The sequence below is a fragment of the Lagopus muta genome, chromosome 7 (genome assembly GCF_023343835.1).
Source record: "Lagopus muta isolate bLagMut1 chromosome 7, bLagMut1 primary, whole genome shotgun sequence".
Classification (NCBI taxonomy): domain Eukaryota; kingdom Metazoa; phylum Chordata; class Aves; order Galliformes; family Phasianidae; genus Lagopus; species Lagopus muta.
The window spans coordinates 31,219,994-31,234,739 of record NC_064439.1 but is presented as its reverse complement, the minus strand read 5'-3'; the positions used below and the strand labels follow the sequence as shown (position 1 = coordinate 31,234,739).

Below are 14,746 nucleotides of genomic sequence, written 5' to 3'. Positions count from 1 at the left end.
AGTACTTACTAGCCTGGACTCACTAGTGCTTTGAGAGAGTCTCTAGTCTTGCAATTTATTAAGACCTGCACCTTCTTAAAGGGACCTTCTCTTTACTAGTGTAGCTTGTAATATAATAACACAGAATTGCCAGAATCTTTCCATGACAATGTAGAGTTCAGTTGTTTTCAGTCTCTTCTCTCCTTTCTCGCAGAGGAGTTCTTGTCACGTTTCATTGAATACTATTGTTTTTATCATTAATTGCTCCTTTTTCTTCTCAGCTTCTTGTACTAGTACAAGTTGGAGCTTTGTCAACTGTCCATAATAACCACCTCCTAGTAGGTGTTGTCAACCAGGTGCCTAACAAGACTGGGATGAATAAGTTTGCCAACTAGAGTTACTTGTGCTTCTCCTCTGCATGTTAGTTTAAATAGAAGCAGAGGTGTACTGTGTAGAAAACAGCAGCAATCTGAAGTTCTATAGAACTTCTAAAGCATCTGCTGTATGAAATATAGAAAGCATCACATGTACAACATATAGGCTTTGTTTGTTAGTTTGTTTTTTTCCAAAGCCCTATTAGAAGATCAGTATGATACTGTTAACTCCTGTATTAACAGTGTTTTGAAAGTTTAAGTAATTTTGCCATGTGCTCTGTGGAATGTGGAGTGAATAGTTGATTTTCATTTTCTTTCCTTTATCTACTAGTTTGATGGAAGGCTTTGTTAAACCTCTGTGTTCCTTTCAAGCACCGTCAAAGCTAGGCTCATTACTTGCAAGTTAATGACAGATCTGCCTGGGTGCTTTTTTCTGTGCTGCTGATTTGACGTGGACATGGTAGTTCTTTTAATCTAGTTAAGTGAAAGTGAACCCTGGAAAAATCAGGAGGGCTCCTTTTTGTTTGTTTTTTTTTTTTTGCCATAGTAGTGGGATCTAAGCTTCCCCTAGTCCTAAAGCCCATTGAAAGTACACTGGCATCGAGCAGTAAGCAATGTGAGATTGGGATGTGAAACCACGGATGTGTAAGGCTGTCCCTGGGGTCCCAGTGGTTGCTAAAATGTAGTTGTTGCTCCTCACAGAGCGACATGCGTCAGCATTGTGGAGCATAAATGGAGACCTGTGATACTGTGGCTGCAGTGTGTTGATTGAAACAGACCTGCAGGACTTTGAGAGGCCTGCTCCTGCCTTTTGCTTGGTGTCCCTTTTCTGTCAGATGCAATGCATTTGCAGCGTGAACTGAAGATGCTAACAGTTAACGCTGTTCCACTCTGTGCACCTCACCTTGAAGCCTCGTAATAGGTTAGAGGCTGCTGCCACGTCCTATCTCTCTGCCTTTCTCTGTCAGTCACAGGAGGGCCTGTCTTCTACAAAGTTGCAGCTCAGACTGTTTTGTGAACAAGGAAAACTGGTATTGGTCATTACATTTGAACTGACCTACATGCAAAAAAAGATATGTTGTGATAATAATTTCTAAGTCTAATATGCTAATGAACTTTTTAAATAAATACAGTAGGGAAAAGCCTTATGAGAGGAGAGCTGCTTAAAAATACTCCATGTTCTAAAAAAGAAAATTGAATAATTTCTGCCAATTTTATGAACCGTAACAAATGCTTTAGTTGCAGCTGATGCCAGCCCTTATCCTCCACAAAGCAAGCTTCTATTTTTGGCACTTTAAAATATTCGGTACAACTGACTGCATTTTATACTGGAAGAGAGTCTGGCACTGTCATCTCTTTCATTTGGGAAGCAGTAAGTGCAAGCATCAGTCTGAGAGCCGTTCAAATTTGTTACTTCATTCTTTCTCCTGAAATAATTCACCTTGAGGAGCTGTATGTATGCAATATTGCAGAAAACAAGAAGGTTTTTATTAAATATAGAAAATGACTGCAGTTACTTAATAGCAGACTTATCTCTAGAGACTGAAGTGCATGCGTGTATTTTTTCCTTATCCATAGGAACCCTTCAACTATAGTGTGAATTCCTCTGCTGATCTAAAATGAGCATCTTTGAACCTGTGATATGTAACAATACAGCTTCCTCCCACAACCTTGAGTGAAGTGTCTGCCTCAGGCGGCAAATGCAGAGTTGATCATTTTGTGCACATACTGGTCCATAATAATGCAGAATCTTTGGTAGGGTTGTAATCTTTAAACATTACTAGTCTGGAACTGGGCATTGTTAATGCAATTCAGCTGTTGTTTTGTTTTTGTTTTTTCATTTCAGGAGGAGGTGGGTGTTGCAAAGCAGTAACGTTTTGTGGGTATTTGCCCTCAATTTAGCATGATGGTTTTGGGGTATCTTTTCCAGTTCTCTATTTGTGATAAGAATCAATAAAATAAACCATAATCTGAATGCTTCCAGTACCTTTCAGGAAATCCTGTATTTCCAATTTGCTCCTCAGATATTTCAGACAGATGAGAACAGATAATTAACCAACCAGTTTGATTAATTTGTCTTCATTTTAGAGTAAGCAGTTGTTTGGGGTTTTTTGCTTCTGCAGCAGCTGATGCTTTTTACTCATTAAATGCAGTGTCAGATATCTTGAAGAATTAAATACTGATGAAAATCCTGGTAGCATTTAAAATCTGAACAGATCTTTTAAAAAAAAAAAAAAAAAAAAGGTCACAGTGCAATGTTTTGGAAACTGTGGGAGTTAGAGGCTCAGATGGGAAAGGTTCTAGCCAGAAGGTGCCAACAGAACCAAATGCTTGCTGTTATTGCGGTGTTGAGTCTAGTAGTTATCCAGTGGTTTTCCAAGCTGTTCTCTGAAATATTCATTGCATTTCCTTGGTTAATAAAGTTGATTAAATAGTCCTGTGCTTTTAAAAGTTCTGAACCTATATCCAGTTCATTTTATGAACTTTTAATGTAAAGTTTGCAATTGAATTGTGAGGTTCGCAGATTAACAGAAATGTGAGTAGGAGCCTTGCCATCACCTGAGATTTGGCCAGCTGTTGGTCCTAGTCAAAGGGTGCTCCTACTTCTGCTTTTCTTTCTGTTTTCACACTTTTTCATTGTAAAGGCGCTTTTTGACCAGCTTGCTGACTAGTAGAAACAGTGAGAAATGCGGATTTTGTTCAGGAACAGGGGAAACCTCTTATGCCTGGATTGCAGAAGCTGCCCAAAGTAAACCTTATTTGAAATACAAGCCAGGAATATGCTCTATATTTAAAAGTTTTACCCAAACTATTGACACAGCGTGTATTCCAGGTGGGAGTACTACAGCTCTACTATTTCTCAGCTGCTTTCTTTGTCTTTACCTCATATGCCCAATGTAGAATGGATCTAATTTCAGCAGTCTCTTTTTTTCCCAAATTTATCCCTATTAAAAAAGTGAATCTGGATTCTTGCTTTTTTGACTGTGCTCAAATTTGTTCTTGTCTCCTACAAGTAGACTGCTCTGTTAACAATATGCTGTGTTTAATCTTAAGCAAAGACTTTGAGAACTGGATTCAAAGTTCAAGAAATGTGATTCATTAGGCAGAACAATAAGAATACTGAAAAGGTCATACTGCTTGCTAGCCTTGACTGCTATCAAGTTGGTTTTCAATGGAAAAAATTGTTTGTATACTGCAGTGTAATATATTTTGAATAAGGCAATGGAAATAACTTGCTTGGTAATCGTGTAATACAATTTTTAAACTCTTATGGCTAATTTCAAGAAGGAAAAAACCAGCCATGAACATGACGTTATTCTTAATGTTCAAAATGTTCCTATTAGTTCTTAATTAGAATCATCTTTCACTTGTTCCATCAAGTTTCATTACTTTTTGATGTTTACCTCTTTTCAAGTCCCCAGTTTGAAAAGTCTCATGTCAGTATTAGTTTTTTATTGGTTCATTTACAGAACATATTTCCCAAGGAGGGGTGATTTTATCCACCTGTGGATAGCGAGTAGCATTAAGTACAGTAGTTACTGACTTAATATAAATTGTAGCATTACACTGTACTTGATATTTTAAGAGGCTGCTCAGGCATCATAGACTCCTAATGCTAGTAATTATAAAAGTGTTAATTAAATAATCTTCAACTAGAAAAAGAATTCCAAACTCACTGTAGAAAGCATTTGGTGGCCAAGCATTTCCATTTATGGTAAAAGAGTTGGTGGAATATCATTTCTTTTTTGCTTTCGAGGTTGAAAGGCTCTGTCAAAAAAGAAAAAAAACCACCTTAATTGTGGAAGCTTATAGCTGTCAAGCTGCAGCTAGCAAGCTGCAGCTAACTGTCACTACAAGGGCACAAGCTGGCTCCGCTTCATTCTCTGATGGCTTCACCCCACAAAAGGCTCACCCTGGTGTCTTGCAGCAGAGTGTGCACTGCTGTGGTTCATGATGAGCTGATAAGCTGGCAACAACCCAGGGAGCCTTCTGCCTGCCTTCAGCACATTAACTCCTTGTGTCTGAGTAGCTTCTCTCTTCCCTAACCTGATGAGAATAATTCATCCCTAAGCAGGGGAGAATCCATGATTATTCAGACTCCTATGTGAATCCCAAATAGACAAAAATGAATAAAGAATATGGAGCATAACTTCTTGTTTTCCTAGGAAAAATAGTAATTCTGTATAGAAATTTATATTTCTATATATAGTAGACATGAAATCATGATATTTAAGTAGCTGTCAAAATATTCTAGATTGGAGGAATTAAAGAAGCATAAAATGCATGCTATAATAACTTCATTTAGCGTGACTGCAGTTTTGACTTACCTTCAGGTGGCAGATCTGGAGAAGAGGGGGCTTGGGGAGATCTTCTTGCTCTCTACAGCTACCAAAAGGGAGGTTGTGATGAGATGGGAATCAGCTGCTTCTCCTGTGTAACTAGTGGTAGGACTAGAGGAAATGGTCTCAAGTTGTGCTGGGGAGATTTGGATTGGTTGTTAGCAATGCTATTTCTCTGAAGGAGTGGTCAGATGCTGGAGCAAGCTGCCCAGTGAGGTGGTAGAGTCACCAACCCCAGAGGTGTTTATATGTTGTACTGGGAGACATCATTTAGTGGGAGATATTGATGGTAGGTGAACAGTTGATCTTGGATGTCTTTTCCAACCTTGGTGATTCTGTGGTTCTGTAATAACTATGTGATCTGTAGAGTGTTGAATGATGAGAGCTGGTCAACCCCATTTCTGATGCTTGCATTTTTTTCTGTAGGATTGGCAGAGTGAACACAAGTCAGAGAAGCTGACCAGCTTTGTAGTTTGTTCCATAAAATGCAGTGCAAGGAAGATAATAGCAAAATAGTGGAGTGCTGCCAGTTACATCTTGGAATAAGAGGTTGTGTTGATTAAGCTGTTTAATGTATGTCTTTTTGAAGATGATTTGCCATTTTGTCTTTTTACTCTGGTAATAGGCATACATAACCTGATGTAACTTCTGTTGTTTTTTGTTTGTTTGTTTTTTTGGCTGAATTTGAATGATCCTGGAGATGGGAGCACATCTAATGCCTTTGTTAATTTTTGTTTTAAAGTTTTTGAGTCAGTAAAATCTGGGAAGGGGAAAAGAGAATACTTCATTTTAGCTTAAATGAAAATGACTACAAATACTCGTGTAGTATTCTGTTTTCACCTAAGTGTTTCACAGTGCTCTTTCGTATTGTTAAATTCTACAGATTACGGCTTTTCTCTTTTTCATGTACATATGTATATAGCAATGATACAAGCACATGAAATTTTCTGACAGTTTTTACTAATTATGGATCTGTGAAATCCCATGATAGCTGGTGATAAGTCATTCATGAGGTTTCTGATCAGAAATCTTGAAATTTGTGTTATGTGGTCATTAGCTGTTGTTCAACAAAAAAGAATTGTAAAAAATACTCTTTTCTGCTGGGTGGTTGCAGAATATTTCATACAAGACTTGCTGATGGCAAGAGACTCTTTTAACTAGAGATGTACATGATTAAACTGGGGGAATATTTTTCTTATGCTCTCCTCCCCATGTTCCTCATAATATTTCAGATAAATAGGTTCTTAGCTTTTTGTTTCTTTTTTATTTTTCTAGGAAGGCTGCAGTTCATAAGAAAATACAGATCCTTGTGCTATCTAGTATAGACAAAAATGTGCTATAGTCTTCAGAGTCTTTTATTTCTTTTTCATAATCTGCAAATACATCTTTTTTAGTATAGGCTGTTTCTACACGTGACAGCAGAAATCTTTTTATGGTAAATTGTGACCAGGCTGTGTGTATAGGTATGTACAGGTAAATCATAGGATGACTTATGTTGGAGGGAACCTTAAAGGTCACCTACTTCCAACCCCCTGCCTGTGGGTAGGGTTGCCACCCACTAAATCAGACTGTCCAGGGCCCCACCCAGCCTGGCTCTTTTATTATCTTCCTCTGAACCCACTGCAGCAGCTCCCCTTATTTCCTGTGCTGGGGACCCTAGGCCTGCACACAGTACTCTAGACAGGACCTTGCAAGGGCAGAGCAGATTGGAACAATCAATTCCCTCTCTCCACTAACCCTAACCGTTTTGATGCAGCACAGAATACAGTTGGTCTTCCTGTCTACAAGAGCACACTGCTGGGTCATGTCCAGCTTTTTGTTCCAGAATCTCCAAGTCTTTCTCTGCAGGATTCCTCTCAATGAATTCTTCTCCAGGTCTGTATGTGTCTGGGATAGCTCTGGCCTGAACACAACCCTTTCTCTTGGCCTTGTGAAACCTGTTAAGTTCACATGGACCTACTTTTCAAGCCTGTTCAGATCCTTTTGGAGGTTCTCTTCCTTTTGTTGTATCAACTGTACTGCTCACAGGAGCATGCTGCTGGTTCTTGGTCAACCTGTGCCATCAGAACACCCAGATTCTTCTCCACAGAGCTCCTTTCTAGCAAATCAGCCTTTAAACCTGTACTGATGCGTGCAATTATTCGTCCTCAGTGTAGGACTCCATATTTGCCCTTTTTGAACCTCATAAGTCTCCTCTCCATCTAACTCTCCAACCCATCCAGGCCTTGCTGAATGACAGCACAGCTTTCTGGTGTGTCAGCCACTTCTGCCTTTGCATCATTGGCAAACTTGCTGAGGGTGCTCTCTATCCTTTCATCCAGGTCATTGATGCTATGTGTGCTTCTTCACAGTGTAACTTTTATTCAGGATTTTTCAGTCTTTTAATTTCTTACGTAATAGAAAAATGTTGATAGTAGATGATTTATTAAATAAGCCTTTTCTATTTTATCATCACATGTTTATTTTACTATTGCGTTGTTATTATTTACAGTTTCTTACCTTTATTACTATAGATATCCAGGTAATGAGGTGCTGAGGAAGTTATTAATGATGGAAACCCTGTAGTTTGACTTTTTACTCATCTTGGATCTGTCTTAGCAGTTCTGTTAGTTGGAAGAAACAAGATCTAGATTTGTATTTTCTGTTTAAGCAGGACAGCTGGGAAATTGTAGAAGGACTCCGGGGAGCAATGAATTGTACCCAGGAACCACAGAAACAGGAAGGCTGCTTGCTGAAAAAAAGAAAATGGCCTTTGAAGGGCTGGCACAAGGTAATAAAGGAACATCTGTATGAAAGCCTGGTGCCATGTAAATGGTGGCATACTGAATGTGTTGTTACTGGGGGGAAAAAAAAAACAACAAAAAAAAAAACTAAGGACAGGAAAGATGTTCTCTGAATAAATGTGCGGGCGTGTTTCAGTGGTATTTTTTTGGTTTTGTTTCCTTTGGTTGGTTTTTTTTTTTTTTTTTTTTTTGGCTGTTCATGTGACTTTTCTTTTAATTCTCTTCTTTGTTGCAGAGATACTTCTTTTTGGACAGAGGGATTTTGAAGTATTCTAAATGCCAAGCTGATGTAAGTGATTATACTTTAAAGCCAGTATAAGGTAACAACAGTATTTTATTTTATCTGAAATAATAATTTCATATTGCTAGTAAAGAGAAGTAGAGTTTCAGCAGCTCTTAACAGCAGATTGAATGCAGAAGAAGGATGATCAAAGCAGGGAATGTCCATCTTGAAGTATTCTAGGGTTATTGTATTCTTTTCTATTTTCTGCAGATAGAGAGAGGGAAACTTCATGGCTGTATTGATGTTGGACTTTCTGTCATGTCTGTAAAGAAATCAACAAAATGTATAGACTTAGATACGGAAGAGCAGATATATCATCTGAAGGTAAGTCTTTAACATTGTTCAAAATTTGCTCCCCGTACCGTAGGAGTATAACAACATGAAGTCTGTGTGGTGAAGATCACGTCTATTTTTAACAGCAGGAGATCTATTAATTTCACTTATAGCTTAACTTTTAGTCTCAATGGACTAGTTTTACATTTCATAACATGAGAAGCTTTGCTGTTCCAGACTCAGTACTCCACTACATTTGGTGGTAGTTGAACCTTGATGAAACCTCAAAACTTGCAGCTAAGAAGTGACAAATTTTGTTTGCATTTTTTTCTCTCTAGAAATTGCTAAGCAGTGGGTTTTGCATTGCAATCATAGCTCTGATAACTGGAGTTTCTTTTTTGTTTTTATTTTATCCAGTGACTAATTTTGTTATGCTTAAGCTCATGCGTAGTATCTTCTAGTAGGAGCAAAACTTTTAGAAAAACTTTCCTGGTATTTTGCCAGTAGAAATCAACCAGGCTAGCTATCTGATGAGTACAAGATATCTTAGTTTCTTTGCTAACAATTTTGAATGTGGGTGTTATAACATCTGAAATTTTGTATAGGTGAAATCTCAGGAGCTGTTTGATGAGTGGGTGGCAAAGCTTCGTCATCACAGGATGTATCGTCAGAATGAAATCTCCATGTTTCCTCATGACGTCAATAATCTTTTCTTCCCAGTATCTACTACTGTGGATTCTGGCCCTGGTCTGTGTGATTTGACTCCAAGTAGAAAGGTAATAGTGATGATTTACAAACAATGAGCTTTTATCAGTGATTAAATTAGCCTGATTTGTTTTGAAGTAAAAAGCATAATGAAAATTTGTATGGGTTTAATTTGTGGTCTATAAAGAGCAAAATATTATTATCTATAAATTTACTCCAGCAAGTACTTTTCTCTGTGATGCTGGTAAAGTTTTTAATGTTGTCCCAGTGTTTTAATGAAGTAAATTATATTTTCACAATGACTTTTAAAACTGGATATTAAGTTGGAATCCTCATGATTTTTGACTGTATACTATTATTTGTCTGATACGTGCTGGTGAATGTTAATGTGAGTCACAGAAGAGCACTCAGTTATATCTATATACATTTCCTCTTCTCAGATTTCCATTCTTGCTTTAGCTAATAAAACCTCTCCCTTATACAGTAATACATCTGACTGTGGTTAACTAGTAGATAGGGATTACTGAACAGCTGTAACCTAAGAGTACTATTTACATCTTGTGAGGTAGCCTCACAAAGCAGTGATTTTATTCAGCACCTGAACACAGTCTGTCTCCAGCACTTTGCATATTGACTGGCTGACGTTCACAAAAGAAATGCTTCTGCTGTAGTGTAGAACCAGACCTCTTTTGAGAAAATATTTTTTTTAGCAATATTGTGCTGTACTTACTGTAACTGTTTTCTGTCAACTCTACAAATATATCTTATGCAGCAGTCACTTCTTTGTTATCCTACTGCCTAAGGTATTCTTTTTCCTGGCTGTATTGCTGTACAGTCTGAGCAGGTTCATTTCACACTACCTGTAGTTTGAGGATTTTCTTTTTACTGATTTGATGGAACTCCCCCTGAGCAGTCAGCAGCACATTTATCATTGTGTACTGAGGAGTCTCCATCTGTCAAATTTTAGGTGGATGTTTAGGAGTGCTTTGTCAACTTATCCAGTATTTTTTCTCACACATCTTTTTTGCCTTCAAAGATGCACAGCACAGTGCATCTTCTGCTGCTAACAGGAGAAAAAAAAATGTAGGAAATAAATGTGGAGTGTTTATACTTCCCCTTCTGACCCTGAAAGACTGTTAAAGATGAGACAGCATCTCTTATTTAGCTACGTGTGTGTCTCTGGCTTGATAAAAGTATAATAGCTGCGTAAGACTAATTCTGTGCTGCATTACAATGGGGGTTGAATAGCTATAGTATCATTTGGAACAATGTCGTTCTGAAGTTTGACTGTAGCTGTGTGGAGCTTAGGGTCTGTCTAAAAGGTCCCGATATGAGAGAATATTTGCTACTGTGGCAGGACAATGCTGTAGCTGAATGACAATTTATTTTTTTTTTCACCAAGCACAAACATGTGCCAGAACTGCTTATTGCTATTGGCTGAGAGGGAGGGGATCTGTGCAGAATGGCAACTGAAAGAGCAGACTTGCCCTCTGGTAACAGCAGTGTTCAGCAAAGAGCAGTGTGTGTGGCTTTGTGCAGCCAGCACCTCTGTGACTCTGACAGCCAGTCTGCGAGGAAATGGAAAACCTTCTGGGGCACTCGAGTTCTTTTCTCCTAGAAGACAACTTGGATAGAAGGGGAGTACGATGTTGAGAGCAAAAATAGAACATAACAATGTCTATTTATCGCTATGCCTTTGCTCTCAAAGAATAATAGAAAATATATAAAAAGGATCTACGTGACCAGCATATGTAAAATCTGTGCTTGCTGTCAGGTTATTAACTATTTCTTCTTTAGCGTGAGAGACTCTAATTCACTTTTAATTTATTAATCCAGATTTGCACTGCCAAGAAGCCCTGCTTATTTTCATGTGAAAAATAGAAGGGGATAGTTCTTAAGCTGAAGTTAATCACCTTAGCTCTGCTGAAGCTAAATGGAGGTTTGCCAATTTACACCAGCCCTAGGCTAATGTTCATTGATATCAATCCAGTGGATAAATATTTTGGGAAAAACATAACTAGTGAACTTTGCATTGCATTCTGTTTGCCTTTAGAGACACCTGGTCAATTTTCACACTTTTTAAATAGCTCTTAGGGAATGAATGTATGTATCTATGTATATTTATGTGAAATTCTTGGATTCTAATGTTCAACCATACTGATTACAATCAAAATTATGCTAACTGGAGCTTCACAAACTCTCTCTTGACTGTTTCTTAGCAATGTCGTCTTGTTTCTTTGCTCTTAATTATGCCCTTCACGTATATATGTTCTGGAAGAGAATTGGTTATTTTGCATTAGATAAACGTGGGATTTTTCTCCCAGCGTCAACACATTCCTTATCTTTAAGTTCAGTGCACTTCAGCTTTGAAAGGTACTGGAATCATTTGTGTTTATGTATGTAGATGACTGCAACTCATACTGTTTTATGTAGGAATAAAACAGCTGAGCTGCATAGGTTAATTTAAAAACTATTATGTTTATTAATTCTTCCTGCTATTACATGATATATAAATTGATGAATGACATCGCCGACACAGTACTTTGCAACTCAAACTGAAGCATGAATTATAAACTTTAGAAGGCTAACTATGAGAACAGCAATAGAATGAGAGAGAGATGATGTTTCATATGAATAATTTTAAAACAAGTACTCCTAAGTCTTGGTAAAAGATGGGCACGTTTTGTAAAATCTGTGTTTTAGAGAAGAGCCAAAGAACTTAGCTCTTCTTATCATCAGTGAAGTGGCCATGTAATGGCAGATAAGGTGAAATTTTAAAGAAAATATTGACAAAGTATTAATTGCTTTGTGCAACTTCCTGATACATATATTAGTAAAAGGCAAAAGATTTAATAAAGTCTAAAAAATAGTTACACGTTTGTATGGGTACTATTTGTTGTTACATTAGAAAGAAAGCAGCTTTATAAGCCACTGTGCACTGGTATAACCAGTATTGGGTGGAAATTTCTTTCCACTGGGAACTATTTCACTGTGCTGCTCAATTAACTCTTACTCATCACTTTCAGCATTTCTTGTAGCATGTGATAGTGAGCACTCCTGAAAGTTTGAAAAGGATTACTGAGACACTGCAAAGTGATAGTCTTTACCAAAGTAAGATGGAGGTCATACATGCATTAAGGTCTATCAAGCTAAATCCATACTGAAGTCATATGACCTAGAGTAAAATTTTTAGAAAGCATCTAGGATCATGCTTTCTTCATTGAAAAACAACTCTAAGCTCTAAACAACTATATGCATGTTACATCTCAGTTACCTTTGGGCTTCTTCAGGAATCATATGAAAGGAAGAGAATGTGCTGTTTTGGTTCTGTGCCTCATGTGGCACTTTAAATGTATTAAATTGATTTAATTGATGCAGAGTTCTACCTTTCTTCAAACTTCAGTTTTCAGCAAAATTTTATTATGCCTTTTGTATCTGCTTTTGTATGTTATGTCCTAACAGTGCACTCGATGACTATAATGCATAATCCAGTTTGTATACTTTTTTACTGCCGTGCTGTTGATGCCTTCAGTCCTTGTCACTGATTGTGGACCTCAATTGTGGCTTGTCAAAATCTGTCCTTATGAGTTTATAACATTACTTGTTTATTTTCTTGTTTTTCTCTGTAACAGGCAGGAAGCTTGACCAAACAAAACTCGCTGTCAGCTGGTGGTAACTTGTCATTCTCCTTTTCGAGTAATGAGTCCAGGATTCCATCTTGGCTGCAGTCTTCTGAAGACATGGAAAAATGTTCAAGAGGTAATGATATTTGAAGGAAGAAGAAAATAAACTGATATTTCCTTTACTAATCCTTGACAATGACACTACAGTAGCATAAGTAGTCATTACAGGTAGTTGTTGATTTCCTGCCTACTTGCTTGTTTTCAAGAGAGCTAGTGAATGAAGAGGGTACCAGTTTGGAGGATCTCTTAAAGGAACCTATGTATTCCAATGTATTTTCTTTTACGACCGTTACACTTGTTGGTAAAACTTGAAGTGTCTTAAACTGGGTTCCAAATCACCTTCTGCTCATGCTTTCCTGAAATAATAACGATCTCTTGTATGTTGGTAAAAGCGTCTGCATGATGCATGTTTTTTACCTACTAGGAGGTGTTTCATCTCTAGCTCTGCATGAACTGTTCAGTCTCAAAGTCTATGGCATTTTTACCATCTCCACGGTCACTAGTTTGGGTGACTAGTCCTATATGGCAGTAACTCATTTTATCTTGTATTTTTACAACCAACTATGACAAAACACCATATGTCACAATACAGGCTCTATAGAGGCATTTTAATATTATGAAGACAGAAGGATGCAAGCTGTTTTACCCAGTTGTCTAATACTCTGTTTTTTTGTCAAATAATAACTTAAGCCAGCAACAATGAAAATAAAGCTAGCCTATAAACAAAAAACTTTCATTATATTTGTTACTTCAGAGCAACTGAAAATATTCTTCTGTTCAAAACAGATCTCTCCACTTGTCATGCATATTTACTGGAAATGAACCAGCTGTTACAGAGCATGGATGTCCTTCACAGGACCTATTCAGCGCCTGCTATAAATGCTATGCAGGTTTGTTGTTTAAAAACCAAAAAAACCTCTTTTCCCTTGCTATTCCAAAAAGCAATCCCAAATTCTAAATGATCAAATTATTTACTCTTAACTTTGCTACTTTTATGACAATCCATATTTTGTCTTGCTTGTTATTAAAAGGTTGGACCTTTTGAAAGCCCAAAGAAGGAAAAGAGAACACATAGGAGGTGGCGATCTAGAGTTGTTGGGAAAGAGGCTAAGGGAACATTACAGGTGACTTCAATCCTTTCAGTAGCCCATCTTTTCTTCAATTCTTACTTATTGATAATTTCTTGGCATAACCAGTTTAGGAAATAAGGATCCTTTTGAAGTACGGTTTGACTCTGACTCATTTTATGCAGTGGTATAATGTACAAAACACTGACATGTCCTTGTTAAAATCTGCAGTAGGATCTATACTAATTTGTTCAGGAGATAAACCTGGTTTTCACTCATTTTTTCTAGTTTGTCTCCAACTGGAGGCATGGGAGTTGTATCTGGTATATTTTCTCTTTTTAGCAGTACCTATTTTTGCAAATTCTCCAGGCAGTTTTTCTTGTATTTACATCCAGTGTGCTTGTTATTAGATACTTATAAGCAGAGGGAAAAAAAAAATACTATTGCATATGTTACAACTCTCAATGGACTTCTTTCTTGGAGTTTTGTCAAATCTCCAACTGTGAAATCTTGGGCAAAATTTTGTCAGTATTTTCATCTATTCCAAGCCTTTTGCTAACGTTCAGTTAGCCTTGGTGTCCCAGATATGAACAATTAAAAAAAAAATTCTTTACAGTTTGTCTAAAAAACAAGACAGAGACGATCACAAATTTACTGTTATCCTTACAGGTGCCTTCAGTATTTTCTGCCCCTATGAGACTGCATGCTTCCAATCCTAACTTATCTACAATAGATTTTGTAGAAGAGAAAAACTACTCTGATGGCTCTGAAACATCATCAGAATTTACTAAAATGCAGGAGGACTTATTTCATATTGCACATAAAGGTGAATAAAGTCTGTTTTTCATATTTTATATCATCTCAATTTAATGTGATTTCTGAAAACAGGTCCTTTTTAATATTTAGAAAAAGCACAAAACGCCCTCCCTTTAATTCCCTTGTGGAACTGTGAATGTTGATGTCTTGAGTCTTTTGAACAAAATGACTTGTCCCGTTTTTATTTTTTATGAAGGGCCTCCCTTTGTTTAATATGTTAGATCAAGATTCTGTTTGTTGCCCAAGTGTAGATGAGCACAAGTATGTTTGTATACTAACGTTGGCTCACAGTATTTGAGAGTTCACCATTTGCTGGTGATGGAAAGGTTGCTATGGTAGTAACCTATTTTTAGTGAATACATAAGAGTAAAATCATGTGAAGCTGCAGGAGGGGCAGCTTGACTGTAAATGTTTTGTCTCTTTAAGTCATTCTTCATAGAAAT

The 14,746-nt window shown here is 37.3% G+C and overlaps 1 protein-coding gene across 10 annotated transcripts in view; it reads left to right on the top strand.

The window, feature by feature from the left end:
• The window catches only part of OSBPL3 (oxysterol binding protein like 3), a 90,555-nt gene that overhangs the window by 44,816 nt on the left and 30,993 nt on the right, over positions 1 to 14,746 (top strand). For 7 of the 10 annotated variants that reach the window (XM_048950549.1, XM_048950545.1, XM_048950547.1 and 4 more), the window contains 8 exons: positions 7,344 to 7,463; positions 7,712 to 7,765; positions 7,970 to 8,083; positions 8,638 to 8,808; positions 12,370 to 12,496; positions 13,207 to 13,310; positions 13,452 to 13,544; positions 14,157 to 14,313. In XM_048950549.1, the coding sequence (XP_048806506.1) occupies positions 7,344 to 7,463; positions 7,712 to 7,765; positions 7,970 to 8,083; positions 8,638 to 8,808; positions 12,370 to 12,496; positions 13,207 to 13,310; positions 13,452 to 13,544; positions 14,157 to 14,313 (940 nt within the window). The remainder of the gene's footprint in view (positions 1 to 7,343; positions 7,464 to 7,711; positions 7,766 to 7,969; positions 8,084 to 8,637; positions 8,809 to 12,369; positions 12,497 to 13,206; positions 13,311 to 13,451; positions 13,545 to 14,156; positions 14,314 to 14,746) is intronic. The other 3 variants (XM_048950550.1, XM_048950553.1, XM_048950554.1) reach the window with 1 other exon arrangement.